Consider the following 22,881-nt stretch of genomic DNA (forward strand, 5'->3'; position numbering starts at 1 on the left):
TTTCAGGCAAGACGACCTCCACATAGTGTCTTTACACTTCATATGCTACATTATAACTTGTTGCCAAAGTGGACACAATTCTTTGAATTAAAATAATGTAAAATAACGCCATGACAGAACCAACAAACACGCGCGCACACGCACACATTGTGATTTTCCTTTAGGCCACTAGATGGAAGTATTTATATAGGTAATGCTTTCGCTCGATCGGGCTCAGGCATGACGTCACACACGGAAGTATTTCCTGTACTACTGAGTAGCTTGCAAATGACATTTGAATGATTTCTGACCAACCCGTCTTAATTTCATAAATGTCTCCAACGGAAGAGTTGGTCAAGCAGTGGGAAAGGTCAGTGCGTTGCAAAATTTGATTCTTAGGTTTGTTCAATTATCTGCATTCAGAGTAACTACTTGTCACAATCCACGATCTGTGTGTAGCTTTCTCGTCAAAGTTAATAAACAATGTTCAGTTTTGTTTGATACCCAATATTAATGTATAATGTAAGAACCGCAGTTTTAGAAACAGCTATCAGTTTATTTTTTGCAGTGCAGTTCAAATCAGTGAATTCCCAACTATAATATTTACAATATTAAATGACAATTGTGGTTTGTGTCAATCAAAAGAGAGCATTTTATTAAGGAATAATGTATTGCACTCATTACTTCATTAGATCCCTGTTTCTCGCGGGAGGTACGTCCCAGACAAATTTCCCCCCAAAAGAGGCAAAGCATGCTTGCTTCCAGTTTGTCAAACCCAGCCAAAGTTAACTGTAAAATGGGCACATAAAGCAAAATAGAGTTGTACATTTCAACACCCATACGTTCAATTTTAAAACTTAATTTCCACAAACAAAAGTCCACAAACTTAATTCTAACACACAGACATTAGAAATAGTTTGAGACACAGACAATGCTTTGCTTGCCTGTACTGTACAGTGTAATAAACCATAAAAAACTACAGGAATAGTGATATTACAGGCTTTACTGTACATTTTGAATTTAATGTTCAGCATGTGCCTTTTTTGTCTCAAACATGTGTCATGTGTGCAGTGAGCAGGAGCATCTCAGAAAGCAGGTGGTGGAGGAGGACACGGAAGATTGGCAGAAGAGTCCAAAGTTCTCAGGGCTTCAAAGGGTCGCTGGGTTGGACCTTTCATTCATCAAAGGTGATGACGTCAATGCCTGCTCCCAGCTCGTCGTGCTCAGCTACCCTGATCTTAAGGTAAGCTGTGTCCGTTCTCCTACCAGACTTTTTAAATCACCAATTTAATGAGTTAATGGCCCTATAACAATTAATCGGAAAATGAAGCTTTCCATTTTGCTTCATGAAATTGTTGTTTTAACACCTCTAGATGGCACTCCCTGCACAACATTGACTTGCCATTTTTTTAACTCTTTTTATTTAAACCAATAGTGTCACCTAGAGAAGTTAAAAAATACAACTGGTTCATGAAGCAAATTTGAAGCTTTATTTTCCCCTTATCCCATCATCCACATGGCACACTTATGAAACCTCATCATCTCAGATGTTTTTTGTTGTGTTTTTTTTTCTCCAAATTAATTTGTACAGTTTATAGGTCACATCTATGTTGGGTAAAGGTTTTTAAATGATTTATCTTGTTTAGTCTGAGTTGACATTTTCTACTACTGCATCTATACTAGATTGAGAGACAGATGTGTTGACTTGTATGATAAGATCATTTGAATAATGCTAATGTTTAAAGGGCTGATTGAAGTACTGAAGAGCATCGTGTTCTGCTGCCAGACTGGATTATGCAGCATGCCACCTGTACTACACTGTGCGACAAATGGCTTGTGCTGAGAAATGCAACTGGGATACACAATCACGTCGTTGAACAGAATGTCTGAACATTTCATTCACTTTGATTGCCTAAAGGCAACATACTATGACAAATGTCATAAATCATCATGGGTAAATCATTATGCTATGGGATGTTGCCAACAAACAAGGTCAATACAGAAATAAATATTGTGCAAAAGTTCAATTAAATTAACAGTGACCCGGTATAATAGCTTTACTGTTGGATAGCAGTGTACAGGGACTTGTTGACAGCCAAGCACAGAGGACATATACGGTAGATATAAAAAGTCGATACACCTCACAAAATTGTAATATGAAAGAGTGAGACCAAAAACAAATCATTTGAATTGTTTACACCTAAAACCTGGAGAATTCAATGGAAAAGAAGGAAATCATTTCAAGAGGCTGAAAAAGAAACTAACACAATTTGGATGCTGCCTTCTTAGAACTGCTGGTTCTGATCAGATGTTTTCTGTCTGGGTTCTCTCGTGTGCTCCAGAAGAGTAACACGAGAGCCGAAAAATAAAGTTGTTTAAAACCAGGTCCAAATGATCTATGCTTTAAAACAAACTTTCCTGCTGTGTGCTGTGAATAAATATAGTTCACTCACATCTTTTTTTTTTTCTCAAGAGATTTTTGAATGTCATGGTCAACCCCATTGTGTCATATTGTACCTAAGCACCAAGCACCGCTATTTGGAACTGGTTATAATTCTCTCCACATTGACTATACCACTATGCTTTACCGTAGGTACAATTTTTTTTGGGGGTGATGAGCAGTGTGTTTGCACCCAAATACACTTTTCTGAATGACGCTGGAAAAAACGTTGTTGTAATTTCATATTTTCCTGCATGCACTTCAAGATTACAAGTGTTTTTTTGTTTTTTCTTTCAAAAACGTAGCCTGGCTGTAATGTTTTTCTTTTCTTCTTTTGTTTGCTGAATGAATTGAATGATTGAATGCCTTGGAAATTCTTTTCAACCTTCTTCCTGACAGATACCTTTGAACAATGAAATCCCTCTCATGCTCTGAAATTTCTCTACCAACCAGGGCTTGTGCTGTATGATGCTTATATAAAAATGTCAAGAAAAGCACACGAGAACATTTGGACTTTACATGTTACATGTTATATAAATAGTGGAAAGGATTTTTAATGGGAAACTTTTTTTATTTGGCAAGAATATGTGGTATATGTGCCCCCACTAGTCTAAACATTTTGATTATTGCATTTGTGAATAATCATTAAGCAGATACATTTTATACTTCATCCATATCAGGGATGCCGCCTTGTGCTGTTGACCGAAACTAATGTCGCGTGTGCCTTTGGGGTCGCTTTGCAAATGTCACGTGACCAAACCTAGGTGTGCTTTGGGACTACGAGGTACTGACCCCTTTGATACGGGCTGTTCAGCAGAATAGCTAGAAAGAGCTGAGATAAGTGGCTGCAGTGGAAGAAAATGAACGCATGGATGCATATCCTAAACTACATCATAAAGTGCCGTGGCGATGTACACCAAATGGGTCACTGGTACCTTTTACTACAGGAACTCCAAGTGGTTGGACTTGGTGGAGGGGTTTATTTATTTCCTGTACCAATTATGTCTTACATGATCAAATTAGAGATTTTATTTTCAGTGTCGTGGTTGAATTGTAAATGAATAACATGGCTGGGAAAACAAGCCAGAAAAGCACTGTTAAGTCTAATTGCAAAACAAATACAACACTTGACTTGAAAAAGCAATGAAAAAAATAACGTTGGTTTAATTTGTCCTTCATTTTGTCCTCTCGAGTTGGAGTTAATCCAGGCATTACTCAGAGAACATCCTACCGTCCCACTCAAAAAAAAAGGGTTCAAGTATTAAAAAAACCCACAAAAAAAAAAACCCTAATCAATTATTCTCAATCTTTATAAATAAGAATTCAGAATATTAACAGTTCTTCAGAATCTGTGACCTGGTCCTCTCTCATCTCCTTAGTGCTTTGCAAATTCCCGGTATGTCTAGTTGAGTAACAATGTTTGATTTCTTGAGCACTGCAGTTTGTTTGTTGTCTGTGCATTCAAGACATGTCGAGGTGCCCGTGTTAAATTAAAAAACAACAACAACATTCCGTCTCTTGTTTTTGTTGAAATTGTTGAGAATCGCCAACCTCTATCTTCATGACTGTTTTTGAAAAAGACATGAAAGGATATCATTTCCATTTTCTATCCACTTGTCACTTCAGAATTACATTTCGTCGAAACGTTGTCATGAGCTTGAGCTGTGAAGAGGCACTTTTACATGTTGGCCCGGTATGCGCTAACTCTTATTTAACAGAAGTTTGAATGTAATTCGGTGATCCTGAACACAGCCACACTTGAAAGGACTGCACACCACTGATTATCTACGCTTCCTCTCTGAAAGATTTCTTTTTTTTTTTTTTTTTTTTTTTTTCAATTGAGTTTTCCCAATTTGGTGGAACAAAAAACATTTGTATTGTTTTTAACTTGGTCTCATTTTTCCAAATCACAAAAACCTGGCATTTGAATATGGGTGTGTAGACTTTTTCTATCCATTGTTGATAGATTCACAAACATGGTTGTCAACGGCATAGAGACCCCCACCCCAGCAATAAATTATTTCAAGATAATTGTTTGCTTTCATCTGGAGTTCCAGGTGTTTTGTGAGTTATATGAAATCTTTTTGACCCCTTACTTCTGCCCAGGTGCTCTATGAGGACAGTCAAATGGTGACCCTGACAGCACCGTACATGGCAGGCTTTCTAGCCTTCAGAGAAACCCCTTTCCTCTTGGAGGCACTGCAGCGACTTGAAAGGGACAGGCCCGCACTTCTACCACAGGCAATTCATCATATCACTGTGTTTTGACAAGTTTGGCTGCACAAAACATTTTACGACATGAAAATTGGGGTCAATTTACCCTTTAAGTATTGAATGTGTTCATGTTGTGATTGTAATGTGTCTCCCAACAGGTGGTATTTGTGGATGGCAATGGTCTCTTTCACTACAGAGGTAAGAAAACATAAAAAGGCAGTTCCCACCCAGTTGCCCATCACATCAAATATTCCATCCGTCCACCCGTCTTGTCCGTCCGTCCATCCATTCATCCATCCATCCATCTAATTTGTGTATACCGGGTCACATGGATGCTCGTCCAAGGCGTTTTCCCAATCATTCACATCACGTGACATGCCGACTACATCATTCACTAGGGGAGACGTTGTATATCTGCACTTTGTATGCGCCAATCTCATGCATGGACCCTGGCGAGAAAATCTTCGACTTCCGCAATTTTATGTGCGCTCTGATTTTAAAGGGATTGAGGGGAGCCGCTTCGATTGCTCAGAAGTCAGCTGTTTCACTCAACAGCACAAACGCCATCTTCCACATGTGTGAGTCTAGGAAAATCCTCCCCAAAAAAACATCACACATGCACACAGACCGTGCTTTGCACTAGACTTGTGCTAAATGAAAATCGGGCCCTGTTTCTTATAGATTTGTATAGCTACTTTATAGCTGCAGGTGAGTTCCCACTACGTTTTGGCTGGGTGGCACAATGGTCGACTGGTTAGCACGTCTGCCTCACAGTGGTCCAAAAACAAGGCCGATTGAGCACTCCAAAGTCCGAATTCCCCGGTTGTTTTGTCTGTGGCCTTCGATTGACTGGTAACCAGTTCAGGGTGTCCCCCGCCTCTTGACCAAATTCAAGTGACAGGCTCCAGCATGCCTGCAACCCCTGTGAGGAAAAATGGTTTGAAATATAGATCTATTGATGGGTTCCTCTAGGAGTGAATTGTTCAAGCTCCTAAAACGTCTCTAAATTCTAGTTTCTCATGTTTGTTTAAATAATTCCATAAAAATGCCTTTAATATTGTGAGAATGACGACATTTGTTATATTGTGTTTCTAAGACCCCATCTAACATTCACTTTTGTTGAAAATCTGATTACATCATTACCTCAGTAGGAACAAATTTACTTAGGACAACTGTGATGTTTGTTTATTTAATGTTGTTCTTATCATGCATGAATAACAAATATTTTTGGTTTTGTTCTCACTGTTTGGATCATGCAGAATTTGGACTAGCATGTCATGTTGGAGTGCTGTCAGGGCTGCCGTGTGTTGGTGTTGCCAAGAACCTGCTCCAGGTCCAGGGAGTTGTCAAAAATGAAGAACACCAGTCTCAGGTAAACTCATATTTCTCTTAATTCACATTGGTTTCCGTCCATATCTTGATGCAGCAATTTGTAATGCTAGGCAAACATTGCATAGGACTCTTTGAGTATTGATTATTGTTTCACTGAGTTGGTATTTTTTTGCCATTGGGAATAATGAAACAATTCTCTTGTGAGCAACGTTTGATTTAATGTTTACTTTTTTGAACTTATTGAGAAAAAATGGCATGCCAGACACTGACAAAGGACAGAATCAACATTACAGTAACAATGAGACAAATTACTTTATTTCTTTGCTCTAAGATGGCTGAGAATGTCATTTGAAAAATTGTTTTGGATTTTTTTTGCTGCCTGTCTCCCTGGCTTTAGACATAAGGATAAAAATGCAATATCTGTCATAAATTTGTTGTGTTAGAAGCTGTCAAGTTACGTTTCAGCTTGTTCTGTTCTTTACTGTGCTTTTGGTAGCCAAATATCATTTAACATTTGAAACCCCATGTTGTCACATTGGAATGTGTTTTGCTTATGGATCAAGAAAATAAAAAATACAATCGAAAAAAAAAGCTATCATAGAGATTAGTATCGTAGATTATGATGGACACATTGATTTGACTTGGGAAGACAAATCTTTGGCAGAGGTCAGTGCTGTCTGATTTGCTTCCTTATTTTACCCTATGTCTAATTTGGATAAAAAAAATGAAACAAACATTTGGAAAGTAAGTGTGTTAGTTTTTTTCTGAAATTGTTCTACTAGTTTACCATTGCTTTAGTGTGGTTGGGCACCTGTGGATTCACACAATTGTGGATGTTTTTCCAATATTTATAATTCTGTCTCCCTCGCTCTGTCACTCTGTCACTCTGTCACTCTGTCACTCTGTCACTCTGTCACTCTGTCACTGTCTGTCTGTCACTGTCTGTCTGTCTGTCTGTCTCTCTCTCTCTCTCTCTGTCTGTCTCTGTCTGTCTATCTCTCTCTCTCTCTCTGTCTGTCTCTCTCTCTTTCTCTCTCTCACACACACATTTATTTGTAGAAAATATTTGTTGGCATCTCACTGCTTATTTAAGAAATTTGTGGTGGGGTTAAAAAAAAACCCAGATATACGTACTATATTTTTAATGAATGACCATCAATTATTCACAGAATTAGCCTATGCAGGCTATGCCTATCCTCCCTTGAGTCCACCGTATTACTTAAGGCAAACCTTAAGACTTCGCAAACTCTTGGAAAACATTGTGTCGAAGGTTAAAGTTATGACTCCCTCATGCTTAACTTTCTTTGGGGAGTAATGATAGCGATAACCCATTGGCAGGAAAGTCTGTTTTGTTGATCTATCCATCTTCCCAAAGACATAATTTCTGCCTTTGCTTTGGCCACAATTATACCAGGAGCTGGGAGCAAATGCCCAAGATTATATATTAAGGTTGTTTTGGGGTACTTGCATTTTCAGCTGATCTAATCTTTTGTTGGAATGATGTTGTAACCTATTGATTAAACAAACCTATTGAGGAAGTTAGAGGTAACAAAAGGCCACTCTGCAAATGTATTCAGACTGTGGGAGGCATTTACTTGGATGTGTTTTGTTTTGCTTTTTCTAGTGTAGTGTCTTGCTCTGATTAAAATTAAATGTTGTTAATAGTAATAACATTATAATAATATTCATAAGAATACATAATTTGCAGAAGCAGGCATACCGTTACAATGATTAAATGGTCTGCCTATCCACCACTGATTGACGCCCACCTTGTGGACGAGAGACGGAAAAATGTTTAAAAAAAGGATAAGGATCAAGTTAAGATGGATGGAAATGTTTTTTTTTTGGTCTGTCTGTGTAATCGTCCCTACCCTAGAAAAGTGGGGACTAACCTCTCAGTTTGTCACTGATGAGTGCTAATTCAAACCATTATGCTATTGATGACTTACTTGGTCGCTTTCGGACATCTGTTGTTGTGACGTGGATTCTTTACTTACTTCACCTTACTGCCCTCCCTCACAGTATGCTAGCAAAAATACACAATACTCACCTGAGTCCAGCAGAAATTCGTGGCCCCTTTTAACCTTTCTGTCTTCCTGTCGTCTCTTTGCTTTGATGAGTTATAGTGGACAGCGCATCCATCCTCGAAGACACATAATGCACAGGACCACCAACATCTTTACATATCATACTATTCTCACTAGCGTGTGAAAAAAAAAAACTTAAATAAAGTAATTAAGAAGAAATGAATGCCTTTATAACAATAGCTCTGTTTCGAAGGAAACTCTTTGTGGCGATGAATCAAGATAAAATATCAACATTCAGAAAAATCTGTACTACTTTTTGCACAAACCGATAATTGTCTATTCATAGTATTAGCTCTAGACTAAACATGGATTAGCGTATAAATATAATCCTATCACTTTATTTATTTATTTATTTATTTATTTATTTATTTATTTAAATTGGGTTTTGGTTTTTTAGATTGTCTTATTTTCCTATTCCTATTTTCGGGCTTTCTCTATGTACTTCTATTGCCAAATGAATTTCTCTCTCAGGGGCTAAAACAAATTTCTAATTCTGATACCAATCGAAGGTTTCAAATATGCAGAGAGTATGTCATTTATATTTATATATATTTTTCGTGTATATGTCTTACTTAACCAACGTCACCAGATGAAATGGTGAATAAATAAATGGCTTTATCCTTGGTGAGTATAGCATCATATAATTTTGTGAAAATGTTTTACTTAAAACAGATTGGAATATTAATGAAGAAATTCTCTACATGAAAAAGAACCACAAGGCCATTTAAGCACTTTTTTTTTTTAAATGCAAGAAACAGTATTAAAGCATTCATTCCTCAAAATAAACCAAAGAAAACAAACTAGTTCTTTCTTCCCACTGCATGTTTTTTCTTCTTCTTTGTTTCTGACCTCCAGTATATTTTTTTTGTTTACATAGATATCAGCTCTGCAGAAAGGTGGAGACTGCTTTCCACTCAGAGCTACCTCTGGCAAAGTTCTTGGAAAGGTGAGAAGGAAAGATATGCAAATAAAAACAAATTACTGACAAATACTTCGCCTCTGCAGATGACCGAAAGTTCATGTGCAACTAAATAAACTGGGAATCACAATGGACTGTATGCACACACTATTTTCGCATTTAGGCATGCTAACTTCTGCTCGCTAGGTGAAATTCTTTAAAATATACTCGCAATCTGCTGAAATGACATCAACTTATTATAAATGACTAATTACCTTATTATTAGCTCCAGTTATCCAAGTGTCAAGTAAACATCACCATATCACATTTAATGAGCTGTTTGCTGTATCACAGTTACATGCAGGTGCGTGTGAACAGAAACTTAAAAAGTGTGACACTCAACCCATTTATAGCAGGAATTCGCAACCATTGTGCCATTGCACGTCTGTCATGCGAGATCCTCATGTCACTTGCGGAGCTGGGGGGCACAGGAACACCGGCTGAATGTTTATTTGTGTTTTCTGATTATTTATTTAGGTTTGTAAAAAAAAAAAAGTGTTCTTGGTTTTGCCGGCCGTTTGAGATATTCTTGGCCCCCATGGGCTCTTCATAAAAATAAAAATAAATCCTAGATCTGCAAGTTGTGCCCCAGAAATTTATCCAATGTCAATTGTTGACAAAAAGTGTATTTTCTAATAATCTACAAACTACCGTACGAGAAATAGAAACAAAACGAAAGCTAATAAGGGGCCAATCAAACCACAAATTAGAGAGACAGGCAAACAAAACATGATCACAAAAGGGAACAATGCAATGTCTCTTCTTAACAATCAGAAGTAGATTTTTTTTTAATCTAACAATGTAGCTGCTTTCAAAAGATAAATAATAAGATAAGTCATAATACAGGATAAGGAAATGGAGGTGGGACTTTCTTTCTAACTCATCATTCACATCCACTGAACTCTTCATGCAGGCACTGCGTAGCTCAGATAAGAGCACCAAGCCAGTCTATGTGTCAGTTGGCCACAAGATCAGTCTGGACACAGCCGTTCAGCTCACCCACTCCTGTAGCCGATTCAGAGTCCCGGAACCAATCAGACAGGTACCAAAAGACCCGCAAATGTAAACACACATTTGTCATCTGCTGAAATCAATGCGCAAATTCAGAGCTTAATACCTACGATAGAAAGAGGTACAGTCTCAACATGAAAACATCCTACAACTGAAAGCTATTTATTAAGTTCACAACCACATCCATGGTATTAATAAAACATCCATTCATCCATTTTCTGTACCGCTTGTCCTTACGGGGGTCGCGGGCATGCTGGAGCATATGCCAGAAGTCATCGGGCAGTAGGCAGGGGACACCTTGAACTGGTTGCCAGCCAATCGCAGGACACATTGAATGTGTAATGTATGTGATACAAATGTATGTGACATCATTAAGGTTTGCATCACGGGTAAATCAGAATATGGTGAAAGAGCAGGGTTTTTTTTTTCTTCCCCCTAGTTTTTGTCACATACACGCACACGCAAACCGTCAATGCGGGAATCGAACACACGGTACCGGCACACAAGACAGGCGAGTGTGCCCCTACACCATCAGCGATCCCCGAAAGAGCAGCTATTGTTTTAGATTCAACCAAGGTAGTGACATCACAGAAGCATATAGGACATTATAGTAAAACAAAAATGCGTTTAGTGATCACCAAAATTCAATTGTTTAATGGCACATGATACATTAGATGAGATAATTAGAGAGATACAGTAGAGGGAAATTAATTGCTACCTTGTGGTAAGATTATTATGCTTGATTGTGAATGGTCTACATCTTACTAGTATTACTCATCTCCACTGTGTATTACGAGAAATATTACAGCAGCTGATGACTCTTAACAAGGTACGTGAGTATTGAGAAATGCTGTTAGGTTTACAGCCCTCGTGTGAACACTCAAATAAGATATTGCATTGACAGCATCAGGTCTTATTAAAACACTCACCCACGTGTTTGGTAGGAGGAAAAAACATGTTTTGGATGACCTTAACTGATCTCTCTATGCTGCCCCCCCCCCATACTTGCTTCCACTAGGCTGTGCTGTGTTCCCACTCTTTGGTATGCTTTTTATGTTCCACTGCAATGCCATTTCAACGTGCAGACATTTTCAAATCAGCAGAAGTAGCTAACTCATCCCTCCCTTTATGTGTGCTTATTTCATCAAAGTATTATCGTGAGTTGTTTAGCTGGTGGGAGGGGGAGTGGAGGCGTCTTTAGCAGTGCTAGTAGCAGCGACAGTCGGGGTGAACATGGACAGCAGACAAAAAAGAGGGACGTCAACCTTCTGTCCTGTAATGACGCTGCTTATTTCAAACACTTGTTCCCAAATCTTGTTTCTCCTCTGGCATGCTTCACTTGTCACCTCTGGTGTCTTTCACAAACATCTTTATCACTGTCAACACTTTCCATACATTTTAGAAACATTACTTTAGTGGGCACGTGCAAGACCAAATTGTGGCAAAACATCTACTTCGGGTTTTTGAAAGGTGAAATTCCGTTTTAATTTTCATAATTTGTGCAGAAAGCTCGTGTGGTTTATGTCATCAGTGACTGCTATCTGACATCAGACGTGTTCCATAAAATCTGTCAGATTGTGAAAAAAGTACAGAGGAAGGATTTATTTTGTATTTTTTGGGGGGGTAGTACAAACTGTCTGACTATACGTAGCTGCATTGCTAAAATTATTTTCTTACCATAACTATTTGATCACACTGCATCTACGCACAAGCACAAACAAACTCTTCTTTCTCTCTGCTTATATCACAACTGAAAAAAAAACACATGCCCTCCTTCTACATTGGGCCCAATGAGGGATCGAAAGAAAGAAAAGATGAAAGGAAAAATGACATCATGGTGAAATCCTGCAGTGAAGGTTGATGGGTGCACAGTGCACACTGCAGCAGAATCTCTCCCACACCTTCAGTAGCTAAAACTTGTCTCTATCTTATGTAGCTCACAAAAAAGCCTGAGAGAAAGTAACGTGAGCGGCAGTGGAGGATCATCTCTTGCTTTCTGGTTTTTTTTCTTCTCAACGTTTGAGTTGGTGCATGCGGTGAAAGACTATCAAAAGACATATTAAAAGGAGCTTGCACATAATTTGTGGCCCCTCAATAGGTCATTTCCTATATACAAGATCCATGTCAAACCAAGTGATCGCATAAGTTTGTGGTTTTAAAAGAGTGGAATCATTTTGCGTGAGTGTCTCATGAAATCGAATGGACCGGATCCTGTCTACATTAAATACTGTTCAATTGAGTTCAGTACAAGCTGTGTGAAATTCTGTGCGATAATTTCCATTAGAGCTCATCCATCCCCAACAAGTCACACGGGACAAATTATGTATAGTCCTAAAATTGGCAAATCAATAAAACTGGCTCCATTAGTTCGGGCAGTTCCCGATCCTAACCCGGCGAATGGCTACGTTGAGCATTTGTGCTGCTATTACCGGACATCATTAGAACAAGTTGAAAAATAGTAACAAGAAATCTAATTCCCCTGTGTGTTTGCTGATATAAATATTCTGCATTAAAACCGAAATAAATATATCTCCTCCTTAATAAAACCCAGTCACTCATAAGCAGGTATAGCCACAGAATTGTCTCTTTGTTAAAATCTCCAATTAAATCAGTAGTTTTGAAATTGCAGTTAACATTGCAATTCAATAAAGGTTTCGAAAAATCACTTTTCATATAGGACTGACATTTAGCACTGTCCATAACCCTCAACCTTTTGTTTCATACATGTTTTTCAGAAACATCCTTTACAATCCTGATGAAGGTCAAATTCTACTTCTATGCCATTTATTGTCACTTTAAATTCATACCTTTTGATCCAAGGAGAAAAACCATTTCCCTAACTAAAAAAAAAAAGTCCACAATGGGAGTTTATGGCATATCACTAAATCACACACACCACTGGTCACTGATACATCTTCACAAGCAGCTTTTCTCTTTCCAATTGGCAAGTCTCGAATTGAGTGACAAATGGTCCGCTCTGGATAGGAAGCTAAAAATCATGCAATAGATAGATACCCATCGGGGCTGGGCTGATGGTGGTCCGCTGGTCATTATCCCTATAGGCTGAAATCAATCCAACCTTTCATCCCTCCCCGCAGACGTACATCCACTGGTAATGGGACTCTTAGGAGCTCCCTGAGACACACAGTAACATCACATACCCAGGTCCTCTCCGCTCTGTCTGAGTGTGTTGCACTAAGTACAATAATAGACAATAAAAAATATAATTATATACTATTTGCTGCCTCGTGGCATCATTCAGGTGAATCCTTTGCCAGAATAGATTGTTGTATATGCGTTTTCCTCTTGAGGAGTACTCACATTTGATTAACTACAGTACCCCGGAAAAGTATTCACCCTCTTCTGACCGTCCTATTTTCGGTGATAGTTTCCATATTTCAATGTTTAGACGAATCTAAATATCGAAGATAACCCAAGTAAATAGACGGCTCGGTGGGCCACTGGTTAGCACGTCCGCCTCACAGTTTAAAGGGTGCAGGTTTGACTCCCTGAATGGAGTTTGCATGTTCTCCCCGTGCCTGCGTGGGTCTTCTCCGGGCCCTCCGGTTTCCTCCCACATTCCAAAAACGTGCACTGATTGAGCACTCCAAATTGCCGTAGGTGTGAGTGCGAGTGCCGATGGTTGTTTGTCTCTGTGTGCCCTGCGATCGGCTGGCAACCGGTTCAGGTGTCCCCCGCCTACCGCCTGATAACTGCTGGGATAGGCTCCAGCGCGCCCGCGACCCCCGTGGGGACAAGCGGTAGAGAAAATGAATGGATGGACGGACCCAAGTAAATATAAGATAGATTTTCAAGTGATTATTTTCTTTTGGAAAAGAGGGAAAAAACTACCTTCCCTTGTCATGAATTAACAGTGGCCAAATCCTTTGCTGACAGACCACGTTTCTCACACAGTACCAGGTAGCTGTGTTTTTATTTTCTTTAATAAAAAAAAAAAAAACACCATTTAAAAACCGTCAGCAAAATGGGTTATTGTGTTTCATTGTCTTGCTGCTGCTTATCCATAGGCCATAGCTAAACATTGTCTTTCTGCCGATCCACTCACATTAGAAGAAATGCATCCATGCAATACCGAAAGCGCTTTGGATATTGGATGCATACAACCTCCCAGCTAAGAAGCAATTAGTGTGCCTCCATCTTGGGTTTCCATGCAGCCTGAGTGTCAGGCAGAGACAGGAAATCAGCAGCTGCAGTGCCAGAATGCAAAAACAGATGGAATTTTAATGTGAGTGATAGATAGACCATGCAAAGTCTGAATGAAGGGAATGAAAAAGATTGAGGAATTCATGTTTGTTTTTGTATAAGAACCGTTGCTCGTGTGTGTGTGTGCGTGTTGTGAATATGTTTAAGTTCAGGATGTATTTCGTATGAAGGTTATAGTTTGTCCAATGCTTTGCCCCAAGTTTTTGTTTCGTGACCACTTTGACCTGCGGATACAAAAATCGGCTCAGCAACTTGCTGAAAGTGTGTGCCACTGTCTCATCGGTAATGGCTGGTGTGAGTGTGTGTTTCTGTGTGTGTGTGTGTGTGTGTGTGTGTGTGTGTGTGTGTGTGTGTGTGTGTGTGTGTGTGTGTGTGTGTGTGTGTGTGTGTGTGTGTGTGTGTGTGTGCGTGCGTGCATGCATGTGCTGAGCACCTCCCTTTTTTCAAATCTCACACCCTTCTGTCCCCGACTTCATTCGTCCTCTGTTTACATGACTGACTTTTAGTCATCCATCCAGCCACTACCATCCATCCATTTCCTTTCCTCTCTGATACTTTCTGAATAATTCAGAACAGCATAGCTTGAGTATTTTTGGTTATGCTATGAAAAAGTTTGAAATATGCTCAGTTGCACACAGTCCTCCATGTGCACAAATCTGACTGCAGAAAACTAAACTTCCTCTTATTAGTGACAACAAAGAAGAAAAAAATAGCCTTACATTGATAATGACAACAAAAGTACTTGCTGGAGTTTTTCAGAAGTTCATCATCAGTGTTCTCCCAGTTTCTAAAATCCCTGCATTTATTAATCCATTCATTCATCCTTCCCTCCGTCCGTCCATCTGTCCATCCTCTCTACTACTTGTCGTCATGTCTTTATTGTGTTTATTCTAAATTGGGAAAGTAGAATTTGATTGCTTTGAAGCGTCGTCACAGCGCCTCTTTGTCATCTCATTGGACAGTCTTTTCTCATTTGTAAGCGTCACCCACAGAGTTTTGTTTTTGCTGATGTTTGTTTTGTCTGAGAGTGAACACAATTTTTCAAAAAGTTATGAACTGATTTGAAAAGAATTTTGTGCTTAGCTGGGCAATGGGCCAAGGAAGACGATTAGATTTCAAGGTCAGCCAGTTGACACACTGATCTTTAGAAAGAATTGTTTTTTGCTATCAGGTAAAATATCTACACATATGTATATCATAAAACATAAATAGATGTTAAATAAAACTAACGTGTACACCACAGTGATAAATAATTATCCTCGATGCTAGTACAGTAAAAGTTTTATCGCCGGGTCTATGTTCCAGAGACCCATCTCCAGTCGTTGAAAATCTGCAGTATAGGGAGACCATACATTGTATGCCAAACTAAAATATTCATACTTTTACCCATCCCCCACACTTTAAACATTTCTAAACTAAACAAAACACTTAAAGTTACAGTATTAGAACCAGTTTACTGATTCTGATACAGATTGTGTGGATTAGCCGTATATTTCTCTTTATCTAGAGCGAGTGCTGGAGAAAAAAGGAACCGTTATTGTTATCAGCAATGCAAAGTTTTGATCAACATTGCCAATAACGTACTTTTCCACAATAATCATCTGACATCATCTGAGGCCAATGGATTGGGGCACTAATATTTATCATGGTTTTGGATTTTCTTTCATAGTTAGTTTTTATTTCATTTTGACTTTTGTTTTTCCAAATCTATTAATTTAATTAGTAATGCAAGGCAGAGCTTTAAGCATCTTATTCTTTATGTATACATTTTTTTATAATTTTCAATTTTAGGTTTGATTTTTTTTAATATATATTTTTTTTATGAATAACCTTAACTCAAACATATTTTATCACAAACATTTCCCAAACGTTTTCAGCTCAAGACACGCATGAAACACTTGTTTCCTCCCCTTGGCCCAGACTTTTAAAGATGCATCATGTCTAACCTAGACTTCAACATGTACTCATAAATTATGGCCAAATCACAAAACTGTCACTAATTTATAGCAATAGACATGATTCAAAGATATTCTTCAAATAAAATTTGTTGAACCACAATCAATTGTGTTGCTCTTTATATTTTCTGACGCACTTGACTATTTTTGCTTAGAATTAATTCTAGCTTATCTAATCATTTATTCCTTTTCCGCACATGTGCAATAAAGACATTAATAGACATCTACAGAGTCATGACAGAGAAGTTTATAAAAATAATAACGTGAGACTGACATCACAGCGCCGTTGCTTCCAGCTCTACCAGTTGACTTGTGGAACTTTTCTGACATTGCCAAAAGGATGTGATTGATTTAAATCGGACATCTCCTCTGGGCCCTGAGGCTGTCTAAATGTTAATATATGTCTGTCTGACATTCTCATGCTGCAGCCACTGGACTCCTAAGCCTTCTTTGGGTGGAAGGCGGTCGTGGCAGTGAGCACAATTTGAATAATTATTATTAAAACACTTTGACTTTAGCCAACATTTGGCTTAGTTGAAGAATCTGAAAAGGGTGGCAGAATGGAGCGGACAACCAAAGAGGATCAGACGAGCATAGCTGCCTGCTTTAAGGGCTTTTGTCAGGCTAAATGATAAATACTTGCCCGCGGCCACTGGTCCAGACACCTCTGCACGTCTGTGTGTGTTGTCTGACAGCGCCCAAAGCTACCGCAAAGAGCCACCAGTGCACATCTGTTTGCTTGTGGCCTTTTCTACACTTTGCATAAGCACGTCCTTTCTTTGTCCTCTTTTTCAAGTACACTCAGTGCAATGACTGTGCTCTCTTGATGTGGCCATTCAATACAATGTAAGTTGGCTATCGCTTGTCACTATTCATTTATATCAACATAACTTTGTCTTGAAGCAGTAAATGCAGGTTTGAGTTATACTTTCAACTTTTGGCGGTGAGTGGGGTCAAAAATATTTGGGATAGAGACAAATAAATGATAGCTGATGCGTCAGAGAGAGAATTTTGAATTGAAAATGGGATCGAAATCATGAAGTCGTGTAATCAAACAGTTGTAAAATTAATGGAGCGAGGTGAGACTTGGTGCTGAACTATTTCAAGTTGGACATTAATTCTAAGCATATTGTTAAACTTGTCTTCACCTGCTAATTGTGACTGAACTGAATTCACTAGATATGCTGGTGTTTCTCAACAAGAATCAGTAGGCTGCAGATTTATTTTGAGCGCTGCCGTCTCACAGCTTTGCCTGCAGGTCGGATTGTTCCGAGTTTTTATACTTTTTGTGCTTGTGTGGGCTCTCTGTGGATCCCTTCTTTCCTTCCTAAACTGTGAGTGAGAAGGCTTGCCTGTCTTTATGTATGAGTTTTGTGATTGAGTGGTGGTGATCAGTCTACTGTGTAGCGCAGCTCTTGTCTCCATATCCTCATGACACTGCGAGGCACATGCAGATGGATGATTTGCTTCTCCAACAATTTTCTCTATATCAAACCAAATCTAGTGGTATTAGTCACTAATTTTTGTGTGTGAAAATAACAGCACTACTTAAGAAATTACACAATTTGTACCTTCTTTTTTAAATGAAAATGAAACGTTTTAGTACATGGGAAATGAAGATCTTCATTACATAGCTGGATTTTAGTTTGTGTTCTATCTTGCTGATTCTCACTTAGAACCGATGATAGGTTGATAAAAAAAAAAAAGCTATTTTAATATACGCTACATAGGAAAATAGATGCAGACACACTTAATCAATCGATAAATCTGGGGTTGCACTTGACCTAATTGTCAATTTTTTGTTTTACCAAAACCCTTAGGACATTTCTATGCTTTCAACTTAATGTCCGATTTACTGAATGTTTGGTCATGTAAAAGAAATGGGCATTAAACTTGATTGTTCATGCGAATAGATGTGAAAACTAAATTACTAAGTGCACAACTGAAATTGCATCTACCGTTGTGGCAAAATTCCTGTTTTCTGCAAGGAGTATATGCAAATAGATGAATTTATCATGTGATTTGGCATTATTAAATGCTATGTTTATCAGGCAGGTGCAAACGCTGACAAGAAGGATATACAGGTAAATTAGAGGTGACTTGGAGAAGTGATCTATTACTGTTGTGAATATTTTTGAAATGCCTGACACTAAAATGATCAGAACATGTTGTCTGTTCAGCAATGAAATTTTGTTGCTTCCATATGATTTAAGGACTTACTTGGAACCAGTCTCAAAACGGAGTCATGTATCATTTGAAGAATTCCTTGCATCTTGGACATTTCACTGACAGTGACAATTGGTGCAAAGTATTTTTGGGGGTGTGCTGACTTGAATTTTAAATATAGTGTTAAGCATTTGAATGTCACACACGAGACAAATTGCCTCAGTCAAACAAAATAAGAGTTTTGCTATGTGCTTACTGGCTTGCCCAAAATGATCAGAATTCTTTTCTTTTCTCTCTTTGAATACATCTTACATTAATTAACAATTCCACCCATTCCATTCCAAAAACGTTCTTTTCTTTCAGATAGTGTCAGGAAATTTCATTTGGTGTCAGACTTGGAGAACACAAATTTATACAGCAAATTCTGAAAAAAACAAAGCCACTTGTGATTACTTCATGTTTTTACTTTTAAGAAGAAAACTGCAGAAGAAATAAAAGCATAGTTTGTTTACAGTTGTAAACTTTTCTTTTGGGCCAGGTGTACATCGTAATGGTTGCCTGAGGCGAGGAACTGAAAAGTGTGATGAAGGGGTGTGTGACAACTGCTTGTGTGAAACAGATTGCTTTCCTATTCACTGTGCAAAAGAGCAAGTCCGAAAAAAAGAGTCGGTGATTTTTACTGCTTGTTTGACGGCGATGTTATTCTTGCTTTCTGTTATGTTGCACCAGGATTTGATGCTGAATGTAAAAACAAACAATGTGTGATCAGTACAAGACAGTTAAAATGTTCAAATTCCTCAACAGCCACAAAACAAACAGGCAACTTGTGGGCCTTTCCCAAAAGGCCGTCCTTATTCTTTGTGAAAGACAGGAGACGGTCGATCTCGTTAACCGGGTACCTGAACACATCGACCTGTCCCTCCAGCCGAAACGGCTCAGAGAGAGTATGTGGTCTGTCAGCCCACACAGCACATCTCTTTTTTCTTTCTTTTTTTTTCCATTTAATTACCATTCAATTGCGGTCCACCCTAGTGTCACTTCCGTTGAACCTGGTGTAGAAAGTGTTGAGCTGCTCCACAGAAGAGGCACGGTCTGAGCACTGGATTACATCTCTGTTCATTGTCTTTTCTCTGGTGAGCTTGTTCTTCCGTCTTGTTCTTGTAGCAAAGCTAAAATTCTGGGTCTTGCGATTCAGCACCATTTTTCAACTCTTTGACTCTTTGTCTACTTGCAAAAAAAGTTATAATTCAAGGTTAAGACAGTGTTTGAAATGTCAGTATGAAATTTCAGAGGCCAATTGTTTGGATTGGTCCATATTTTGTTCAGGGAAGTTGTGAGGTATTACGCCATTGTCAAACTAGGATTGTCCCGACCAAACTTCCATCCTGATTTGATACCGTTATTGCAGACAAGTATATTACCCAAGACCCAATAATAAGCTGATACAATATTGGCAGCTTTTCTTTTTTTAGTATGAAAGGGTTAGAAGAGACTCGATTGTTTCAAACAGATAACAATGCAACCAACCCTTGATTTCAATCAAAAAATATTCACACAGCTGACATCTTCTACTGCTTACATCACTCTTCTACTCCTTACTTTGTTAGCTCCTTCACACGCATGGTTGTTTTGATCATGTGGGCTCTACATGCTAGATCCAAATGCTGCTGGCTTAAAAAGAGCAGAAGATGATGAGTCTGCAATGGACTGCCTAGATTTTGGATGTAGACTGATGCAATTTGATACTGTTTTTTATTATGAAATTAAACCCATATTTGATGTCATTATCAGACACTCCACAATAACATCATGTTTATTTTTGGCAGTTTTAAAACATGAAACTGCCATGGAATCATTGACTTTGTAGTTAAAATACAACTGAACTTTATTGACTATTTTGCAGTTTAACAAAAAGCACGCATGTAAAAAGGGGGGGATCTGAAATTTCTGTCTGTCTGTCTGTCTGTCTCGGACTGTTGCAAATAAATGCAAGTACCTTGTAAAAGCAAGTGCCTTGAAGTGGAGTGCAATACAGTAGCTACCTCTCAAGAGGAATAACACTCATAAATCTGAAAGTCCACTACTTACTTAGTAAATCTTTGTGGAAAGACTTTGCTGAAGGTCTTTTTCAATTTGAGTTTTCCATTTCCAGCGTAACTGTGCCGCAGTGCATAAAGCAACGTCCACGAAGGCACATTTGGATGAGTTTTGGTATGGGCGAACTCGACAGCCTTGAAACAATGCTTTTTTTTTTTTTTATCGTTTCGTCAATCCCAAGCAGGCCACAGTTTGGCTCGGTTCTCAAGTAGGACCGAACAATGTTTAGATAGCAGCGTTGGATCGAAGACACGTCTGTGCACACTGATTTATGTTTGTCAGGTTTGGCAGGAAAGACCAGCCTGCTTTGTTTGTTTTGTGACATCAAGGTCACTTCATTTCCATTTCAATGGTCCAGTGTGTGTGTGTTCACCGTGTCAGGGTTTTCCTGCACACGTTTGATTGCACCTGATTGTACGAGTGATCTCTTTCGTTCCATGTCTTTCCCTTGTAACATTCTCACTACCTCGTCTTTTTTCTTTCCCAGGCTGACTATCGCTCCAGAGAGTACCTCCGTGCTCACTTCCCTATTTCCGAGACAGGAAGCACAGAATGAGGTGGGTGACATCACATATTTACATCGTACATATATACATCCCACACGTTTTTGTTGTTGTTGTTTTTTTTAAGTCTGACGTGCACACTCATGTTTTGACATCCAATTAGGGAGGACTAATTTGTTTCTATATTTCATAAAGCCACAGCATATGACTCATTGAGCAAACTGAAAATAAATGTATCCTGTCAGCGTTGTTGGCAAACATAATCATTCTCATCAAAGTTGCCATTTCATTTTAACCCTTGTAACCTAGAGGAGAATAAACACTCTGAAAAACTCAGCTTTTGCTTCTACATTTGCCAGAAGTGTTTACATTTCTTATTAGAGTGCGGTCAGAGTAGTTTTGAAACCAGTCAAATTAAAGTCGTATATCACCAACACAGACTTACTTCCATTTCCAAGGTCATGATCCCACTGAGGGAATCATGTTTGTAAACTTATTGTATACCAACACGGAAGCGTGTGGTCACCAAAGTATGCTATTATTCACTGCAGCAGCAAAAGAATCCTTTTCTCCAACTGTCTGTAGCTTGCTGCCAAACTGAGCTTTTTTTCATGACAGATGACCAAACATCTTGGCTATTGTGTGTCTGCACAATTTGGAAAGAATCGATTACACAGAAAATGTCAGCCGAGACTTGTTCATGCAGTTTCAAATCATGATGGCTTTCTGTGAATGTGTAAGTGCCCAATGCTCACCCAGGCAGTGATCCTTCAGCTAGTATTTATTACCTTCCACAAAAGGGATTGTGTCCACCTTAGGTCTTTGTGGAAGGCAGAATGATGGAAGATTGATGCTTTGCAAAGAATCACCTTCAGAAATTGAGATTGAATGATAAGAACAAACAGAACGTCGAAATATTGAAAAGCTTGAACTACTCGACCTTCAACTGACACCCTAACACGTACTATACAGTGCTGTAGCTTAAGAAATATCAAATGTGCGCAGTGTCGGCCGGTGTACCTCAGTGCAGCCCTCTGGCAAACTCAATGGGACATCTGCGGTCATCTTCTCAGGATCTCCCTGACGTGGTGAATCTTCTGAGTGCGCTCTTTTCTTTGATCACTCAATCCAACAATCCAAAGAGGCTTTGTGCTGAGTGAGCAAGACTATTGCACGTTCCTCTCGGCCTTAACGCAGTTTTACTCTCTCTATATATCCACTTTTTTCTTCTGCTCTTTATCCTTGGGTTAGTTTATCCCTACACATGCGGCACACTGCCGCTGAGAAGCCAAAGCATGCACAGAAGGAATTATTTTTTTAGATATTTTATTGCAATCATTATAAAACGTTATTTTTGTACTTGTTGTTTATTTTATGGTTGTTCTTTTAAGTTATGTTTAAACTTAATATATTATATATATTATATTTAAAGTTTTTGATGTTGAATAAAGGTTTGGAATCAATAATCATGTTTGTTTATCGATCATTATTTTAACATCAGTCAAAACATTTGTGATTCATATTTTTCTTGTTCAAAAATCACACAGCTCAGCTATGAAACAAGGTCATTGCTTTGGCATGGCTTCGCTACAGAAATATCGTCTTGTGTATTGTCAAATTAAAAGTGATAGAAACATCCGTTACCATGCAGCAAGTCCAAAATTCTTTGCAAATAGAGCAAGAGCATCCATTGTTAGGAGAAAACTCGATCGCGTTGACAAGCCGAGATTTGGGTTTTATTTAGAATTTTAAAAACACATTTAATGGTATATTCTGGATTCTGCACGTTTACATGGACATTGAAAACACGAATACTACCAATATATGAAAGTGTTACTGACCGCATATAAAAGCTGTGATTGTGATATTATAATTCCAAAATCCCAGCGCCTTCATGGTCACGAGGGAATTCAAA

At 38.6% G+C, this 22,881-nt stretch overlaps 1 protein-coding gene across 4 annotated transcripts in view; it reads left to right on the plus strand.

The window, feature by feature from the left end:
- Positions 1 to 223: 223 nt before the first annotated feature.
- LOC147056584 (endonuclease V-like) overlaps positions 224 to 22,881 on the plus strand; it is a 52,602-nt gene continuing 29,944 nt past the window's right edge. Inside the window, exons 1-9 of one of the 4 annotated variants that reach the window (XM_085913203.1) lie at positions 224 to 349; positions 1,051 to 1,222; positions 4,526 to 4,660; positions 4,792 to 4,831; positions 5,893 to 6,005; positions 8,930 to 8,998; positions 9,924 to 10,052; positions 20,951 to 21,020; positions 21,972 to 22,418. In XM_085913203.1, the coding sequence (XP_085769329.1) occupies positions 312 to 349; positions 1,051 to 1,222; positions 4,526 to 4,660; positions 4,792 to 4,831; positions 5,893 to 6,005; positions 8,930 to 8,998; positions 9,924 to 10,052; positions 20,951 to 21,019 (765 nt within the window). In that variant the 5' untranslated portion in view covers positions 224 to 311 and the 3' untranslated portion in view covers position 21,020; positions 21,972 to 22,418. Of the gene's footprint in view, positions 350 to 1,050; positions 1,223 to 4,525; positions 4,661 to 4,791; positions 4,832 to 5,892; positions 6,006 to 8,929; positions 8,999 to 9,923; positions 10,053 to 20,950; positions 22,419 to 22,881 lie in introns of those variants that run through there. The other 3 variants (XM_085913205.1, XM_085913204.1, XM_085913206.1) reach the window with 3 other exon arrangements.

This window comes from Syngnathus leptorhynchus, chromosome 5 (assembly GCF_054491065.1).
Source record: "Syngnathus leptorhynchus isolate UIUO chromosome 5, UIUO_Slep, whole genome shotgun sequence".
In the NCBI taxonomy this organism is placed as follows: domain Eukaryota; kingdom Metazoa; phylum Chordata; class Actinopteri; order Syngnathiformes; family Syngnathidae; genus Syngnathus; species Syngnathus leptorhynchus.